Below are 7938 nucleotides of genomic sequence, written 5' to 3'. Positions count from 1 at the left end.
GCAATAACACTTGTTTTGCTATTCTATGTTCCCCCACGTCTCCCGATAAAAATTATACCTCACTTGTGTGGGTAGGCCTAGCGCCCGCGACAGGAAATGCCCCAAAACACAACGTGGACATATCACATTTTTTGACAGAATACAGAGCTGTTTTTTGCAAAGTGCCTACCTGTAGATTTTGGCCTCTAGCTCAGCCGGCACCTGGGGAAACCTAGCAAACCAGCGCATTTTTGAAAACTAGAAACCCAGGGGAATCCAAGATGAGGTGACTTGTGGGGCTCTGGCCAGGTTCTGTTACCCAGAATCCTTTGCAAACCTCAAAATGTGGCTAAAATAACACGTTTTCCTCACATTTCGGTGACAGAAAGTTCTGGAATCCGAGAGGAGCCACAAATTTCCTTCCACCCAGCGTTCCCCCAAGTCTCCCGATAAAAATGATACCTCACTTGTGTGGGTAGGACTGGTGTCCGCGACAGGAATAGATCACACAACGGTCAATGTTGGTCCTAACATGAGGCAGTTGTTGACCCTGGGGTGATCCATTCCTGACGCAGGCACTAGGTGTAGGCACTCAAGTGGGGTAGTGTTTTTATCAGGACAGGTGAGGAGTCACTGGGTGGTAGGAATTTTGTGGATCCCAGCATATTCCTGTAGTTTGTGTGACAGAAATGCAAGAAAAATAGAGTTTTTATTCAACATTTCAGCTTTGCAGGGTATTCTGGGTAAGAAAACTTTGGGGAATCCACACAAGTCACACCTCTGTGGACTCCCCTTATGTCTAGTTTCCAGAAATGTTTGGGTTTAGTGTGTTTCTCTAAATGGCCGCCGAACCCAGGACCAAAAACACAGGTGCCTGCCTTACAAAACCCTTTTGTTTTGCCATAGATAATTTTGATGTCTCCACAATACGATTTGGGTGGTGGAATTTGGGGCTGAACTAAATTGGGAAGCTCCCAAGAGAGCACTCTCTCTCTCTCTGCTTGCCGCCGCATTCACCTGCTCTCTGGGTTGGGCTAACCCACTATTACCCAGTTGCACAAACAGCTTGCGAAGGGACAGCAGGACTGTCCCCATCACCTCCCTCATAATGTACTGGAAGAGGAGTTATCGAATGGGACTCCTCCGACTGAAAAATCACTCCTAGAGTCTGCGCCACTGTCCTATCCCTCAGATGCGGTCTCAGTATCTGATGTCTCAGTCTCCGATCCTATGTCAGAGCTGTCCTCTATAACCCGAGTGCCGGCAGCAGTCATCCATCAAGATGCCATCTCTGCTATTGGCTAAACTGTTGCTCTAAAACACTAGCCTACGTAGACAGTCACAAAATCGATGGTGTGTGTGAGATACGTGCAACAGTAGAGGCCACCTTACCTGCGCTTCTTCCCTCAATCAGCACGTTCTTTCAAGACACTCAAACACCTTGTCACATACCATTTGTCACAGTCTTTAGCACCTCCTGCGCCCAGTCCAACAATCATTGGTGCTCCCACTCCCTCCTCCTCGGATTCCCTCATTACCACCCAGCAAAAGTGCCCTTCATCTCTCCATAGCCGCCCCGCACATACATTTCATTGGTATTATAGCGCAGGTAATGGCTGACTTTACTAATGTACTCAGCTATTTACATAAAATACAGATTTGCTCTTTGCAGTAGGCATATAAACCTTCTGCGCTTCTTTATGGCACTAAAACTGCCACTAGACATGTCTGACCCTCTTTACCCCCAGGGAAACCACACACATATTGACAAAAGTGATATATATATATATATATATATATATATATATATATATATATATATATATGACAGCCAACCACCTGAAACTCAACTCAAGCAAAACCGAAATAATCCTCTTTGGCCCACACAAAAAACACCTGGGACCCTCATGGTGGCCCACCACGCTAGGCCCTGTACCCACCCCCTCCAACCACGCACGTAACCTCGGCATCATCCTAGACTCCTCCCTCTCGATGACCCAACAAATCAACGCTCTCACCTCCTCATGCTTCAACACAATCCGTATACTGAAAAAAACATTCAAATGGATCCCCACAGAGACCAGAAAAACTGTCACTCATGCACTCATCAGCAGCAGACTTGATTACGGAAATGCCCTCTACGCCGGCACCACTCTAAAACTCAAGCGCAAACTACAGCGCATCCAGAACTCAGCAGCACGACTCATCCTCGACCTCCCCCGACACAAACACATCTCTCCACACCTCAAATCCCTCCACTGGCTCCCTATTGACAAAAGGATCACCTTCAAGATCCTCATCCTCGCACACAAATCACTCCACAACACAGGCCCTGCATACCTCAACGCGATTCACCTTCCACACGAAACCTCTGCTCAACTGACCTCTCTCTCGCCTCTGTCCCCCGCATCAAACACACCACCAACGGGGGCAGATCCTTCTCCTACCTTGCACCCAAAACCTGGAACGCCCTCCCAACCCACCTTCGCAAGACCCAAAACCTACTTCTTTTCAGGAAGGGCCTCAAAACCTGGCTTTTCAAACAGTGATCCTCCCAGCCCCTCCCCCCCCTTCCCCCCAGCGCCTTGAGACCCTCACGGGTGAGTAGCGCGTTTTATAAATCTCTTTGATTGATTGATAGATATATATATAGATCTAGCTCTATCTCTCTATCTACATAGATATATCTATAGATATATCCATGTACATAGATATATCTACATATATATATATATATATATAGAGAGAGATCTATTTTTTTTTTTTTGTTGTATGGTTTCCTTGGGGGCCAAAATGGCCCCCACGGAAACCCTACAACATCTAAAAAAATTATTGCCCCTACAGGGGGTCGCCCTGCCCACGGGCGACCCCGTGTCCATTTTTTTTTTATTTAAAAAAACAAAACAAACAAAAAAAAAAAGATTCCCCGTTGGGGGTGAGGGGGGGGGGGGGGGGTTGGGCAGGGGCGGCGGGATCACGCCCCCCCAGGGGGCACCTACTGTTTAAAAAAAAAAAATATATATATATATATATGCCCCCGGGGGGGGAGAGGGGGGGTGTTTCCGAGGGGGCCGACACCCCCCCCCCCAAGTGAAATCCCTGGCATCTAGTGGCGTTTCCTGGCCAGGAAACACTTTCAGAAGGCCTCGTAAGAAAGGGGAGACTCTCGCTGACGTCACAAAGGGGCGGGTGGGGAGACACGGAAGCTTCCGTGTCTCCTTGGGTTAGGAAAAAAATTAAAAACACAAAATAAATCCTCGGGTGCGACGCACCTGAGGATTTATTAACCCCCTCCCTGGTGTCGCCCACTGGTCGTGACCCGCACCAAGGAGGTGGTGCGGGCATCGGCCACCATTGATAAATAGCTTGTGTTCTACACAATCACTGACCCTCAAGACAAAATCTTATATTAAATAAATTGGGTTGTTTTATTCTTTCATATGTATGTGATGTACATTTATATACATCCAATATTTTTCAACTATTTCTACATTGTGCGAAAGGATGGAAGACTCGAAAATGTTTGTTTTTACAGATGAAGAGTTTAGCCACCTAACTGGCAATTTGTTTGTCACGGATAAACTTGTAGTGCTAACTAATGTCGACAGTGGAAATGGTAAACCCAAGAAGAAAGCTGAAAGAACAGAGTCGCATGCACAGTTCATGCTAGAATACCCGGGGGGCGGGGGGTTGGTCCCATCTGGCCTGACAGTTAGAAACATACCAGCTTTATTTGTAGAGATAAGGACATCCTTGCTCAGGCACACCACAGTTGCCTGGACATCAAAGTTAAGAATTTTTTGAATCAAGTCCCATGCACTGTTGTGGATTGTTTATTGGTTATCAGCACTTTTTGACAGCACAAGGAAGAGACATACAGTAGTGAAGTTTGTTCTGAAGTCAAGTGGGGTTTGCTATAGGGGGGCTCAGCAGCTGAAGGCCTTTGGACAGGAGGCAGACTACGTTGCACTCCTACAAACGCACCAAAAGTCAAACCAAACAGCTAAGGGGGTTCGTTATTCCCACGAGAATCTGTGTCTGTACTTCCATGTCCGGGATGCATCTGGATGAGAGGATTCCAATCTACTACTCTGAGCTTTTCACTCGACGGTCACTTGCACACTCTCCGGCTGGTTCTGCTGCTGATGGTCATGCTTCCTTGCTAAATGAAACAAAAAATACGGTCCATTATACATTATATATTTAGCATAGTTTTAACCATCGCTTCTAGTGTGAAAAGTAGCTTCATTCAGCTAAAAAAGGAAATCATACATCATTTTTATTAACAGAATAAATTAGTAAGTAAGTCAGGAAAACGGTGTAAACTTTGAATGAAAACACGGATCTACTGACCCTGCTCTAATGAACCTGCTGGTAAGGCCTCTTCTCAATGAGAGGTGACAGCACTGCTGTGATTCATCAGAACAATAAAAGGGGCATCCTTCTCCCACCACAGTGTACTGAATCCCAGGCTTTTTTTCGGAGGTTATATTATACTTAGAAATTTGCAGGGCGAAGGCCCCCGTCCAAGGCTTCGAAATGGTATATTTGTTACCTATGAATGGTGTTCCTACCACGCCATCTAGACTATGTAACTGCAAAGTGCAGGCACGTCGGTCAACCAACCCGCATAAAATCCAATTATAGATGTCGATGTATTTGCACTAGGCAAATGAGTATGTTAATAAGGCTAGTTAGGAAATATCAGCACTTATTCTAATGGTCAATGATTAAGACAATTTCAATGTCCTTTGCTGCTGTCTAATTAAATAAATATTTTGCTAAAGAAAGTGATTACGTTTTTAAAATGCGCAGACCGAGGTCCCCATTCGAAGAGGGCTGTAAATTGTCAGCATTTACCAACTGCACATTGTGTGAACCATTCTGTTTAATGAAAGTCGAAAATGTGAATAAACTGCGAATAGTGAATGTAATTGCCCATTTCGAGGTTTGCTGACCGTGCCTTTGTGTTACCTGTCCTGCTGATTCGTCACAGATTTGAGCTAACTAAAAGACTGAAAAGCACAAAACTCCAAAATACACAATTTGCACCGTGGGTACAGCCAGGGGAAAAGATGAGTTAGTGCCAGATTTGGTAGTTGCACACCGTTCACTCCAGTCATGTAGTCAAGGAATAGTTTTCATAGTGGTATGTAGACGGGCAACAAAACGACGCATTATGTGAAATAGAAGCAACAGTTGCATAGAAACTCATGAGGATTATAAAGGACAAGAAAAACTTTTTTTTATTGCGCTTAGCATTTAAGAAAACCTAATGAACGCTGCAATTTTTTGTTATTTATGATTTCAGCGTTCTAGGTTTGGCGTCAGTGTTTTGTTAAAAGGCAGTGGGAGAGTCGGAAACGCGGTTTGGGTTAGGGATAGACTTGGGGTCGAGGATCTTGATACAGGATCGAGGTTTTGATTAGTGGCAGAATTAGTCTTAGAGTTAGCATCAAGGTGTGAGTCAGGGTCACTTTTGGGGAGGGAAAGGGTAACTGAGTTGCTCGGGGTAATGTTTTAGTTTAAGGTTAAGGAAAGGTTAAATTTAACGTTAAGAATCTGAATTACGGTAATGACTGTTGTTCGCGGTGAGCATTATGGCAAGTCCTATGTTTAACGTTAGGGTTGGTGGTGGTGGTAGGGTAAATGTTATGGTTGAAGCTCGGGCAGGTTAAGTATAAATTAATGGAACAGGCTCACGGTAAGTTTAACAACTGGATTGATCTGTTAGGGATTGTCTTCCAAGTGACATTCTTTAGAACTACTCATGCAATTTAAAATGCATTTTTTGTTATCAGATGTAAAAACCAATTCTCTAAATGCATTTTTCAATTCTTCCATATCACAGCGATCCAGTTGTTGCGATTCCGGTTGTACTGCAAACCAGTGTCCATTAAAATACTGTATTTTGCATAAATGAAAATCTCAAATGCTGTCTTCAAGCACGGGTGAGGGAGTAGTTGCTTAGAAGTAAACATTTTAAATTTATAGCACCAGCACTATTTAGACCATTCTGAAATGGGAGTGGAACAGTTCCAAAGCATACAGAGGCAATCGACAATAGGTAAGCCTTATTGCCAGATTACTTACCAGTAGTCGTCATTACTTATAGTCCTACTCCTCCTTGTTACCATCCTAGCATATGAGGAGAGTCCCAAATGTAAGAATAGAAACTCCAGTTGAAAGGTGAGAATGTAAGCCCCACCAATATTATCTAGGTGCCATAAAAGGAGTCTGGATGCCTTTCTCTTGAATTCTTCAAGTCAAGCCCGAAGACTGGAAATCAGAGGGCAGGTGGTAGGTCATAAGGACAGAGATGGGGAAGAGTAATATAGTATCAAGTAAAAAGACGAAAGTCCGGAGCTCCTAAATTGCTCAGTTTATTCTAATATACATGCTTCATCCACCGCTTCCATCTGACTCCAGCAGTGTCCCAACGCCACCGGCCATCTCAACATTATAGAGTCCAACCATAAACACATTCAGAACTCTCCACATCAGACATGCCACACACTCTCCTACCAACCCAAGACACCACACATCACCTTCCCTTAATAACAAAACAAAAAAAAACATTCTTTATAACAAAACTAACATCTAAAACATCTTACTGAAATTTACATACAGAAAACTATAAATTTGCACGTATTTTAGTATTCATTATACATTACAATTTCATAATGTAGTCACATTTTTTAGGTTATAACTTGTGTTTAACACTGTCATGTCGCACTATACTCCTTTCTTCACTCTGTCTTTTGCTTCTCGTTGGTTTCCTTCTTTACCATTTCAACCTTGTTTTGAACAACCTTTATCACTCTGTTAAGGTTCCAAATGCGTCCATCTTCAAGTTTTACTGCATTATTGAACAGTTTCAGCACTCTTAAAGAGCAACTAAACTTTGAAAACAACTCATGCTTAACAGGGTCTATTACCCTTACTAAGTCTCCTACTTTAACTCACATTTTTAGCAGCCTTTCTTTTATCAGTATGTATTTTCCTCTCCATCACCTTGGTCATTTCTTTCTCCTTCTGCATGTCTTTACCTTCTCTCTTTTAATCCACCATATTGCTTGATCCAGAAATTGCTTCTCTCCTTCTAAATAACTCAAAGGGAGTTTCCCCCGTAGTGCCATGTGGCGTAATTCTGTATGCTTCTAACCATTTATACACCTCCCTTATCTACTGCTTCCCAGAACTCTTAGCCAGCTGAATACCTTCTTCAATGGTGTGAATCATCCTTTCTACAGTTCCATTAGTTTCTGGGTGATATAAAGTGGATTTTTTTGGGGTTTGATCCCTCTCCTGTTCAAATATTGCTTCATCTCTCTCTAAACAAATTGTCTGTTATTAAGGATTCAGGTAATCCTTCCCTGATTAATATTTGTGACAAATATTAAATCACCTTAAGTGACGTGATGTTGTTCACTACCATTAATTCTGGCCACCTTGAAGAAAGGTCCACCATAACTATAATGAACTTCCTTTGTTCTTTGATGTCAAGAGGATCTCAAATGTCTACTGTAATTTCTTCCCACACTCTTCTGAGCAAATTCCTTACAATCATTGGTTGCTCCCTGGTTTTACATTTATCACTAAGAGAGCACTCCACACATCCTCTCACTACCCTCTCAACTCTATCCATAGATGGCCACCAATATTCTGCTCTCAAACGTTCCTTTGTTCTGGAAATTTCTTGATGAGCCTTGTGTGCCATTTTTAGGAGCTTTCTCCTCACTGATTCCGGTGGGACCAACCCAGTGCCTCTAAATAGGATTCCATCATTTTTAGACAATTTCTCCCTGACATTCCAATAAAGCACAACTTCCATTTCTACTTTTTTTTTCTTTCTCCCCATCCTTTCTCCAACTTCTCCAGCACACATTATATCACCTTGTCACTCTCTCTGTGGGAATGATTGAAGAAGAGTGGAGAACACTCACCACACTCATAGTT

At 43.2% G+C, this 7938-nt stretch overlaps 1 protein-coding gene across 2 annotated transcripts in view; it reads right to left on the bottom strand.

Moving 5' to 3' along the window:
* Positions 1-3796: 3796 nt before the first annotated feature.
* SMIM19 (small integral membrane protein 19) overlaps positions 3797-7938 on the bottom strand; it is a 45498-nt gene continuing 41356 nt past the window's right edge. For both annotated transcript variants that reach the window (XM_069243890.1, XM_069243889.1), the window contains one exon: positions 3797-4141. In XM_069243890.1, the coding sequence (XP_069099991.1) occupies positions 4080-4141 (62 nt within the window). In that variant the 3' untranslated portion in view covers positions 3797-4079. The remainder of the gene's footprint in view (positions 4142-7938) is intronic.

The sequence above is a fragment of the Pleurodeles waltl genome, chromosome 7 (genome assembly GCF_031143425.1).
Source record: "Pleurodeles waltl isolate 20211129_DDA chromosome 7, aPleWal1.hap1.20221129, whole genome shotgun sequence".
NCBI classification, from domain to species: Eukaryota; Metazoa; Chordata; class Amphibia; order Caudata; family Salamandridae; genus Pleurodeles; species Pleurodeles waltl.
This window is presented reverse-complemented; position numbering and strand designations above follow the sequence as displayed.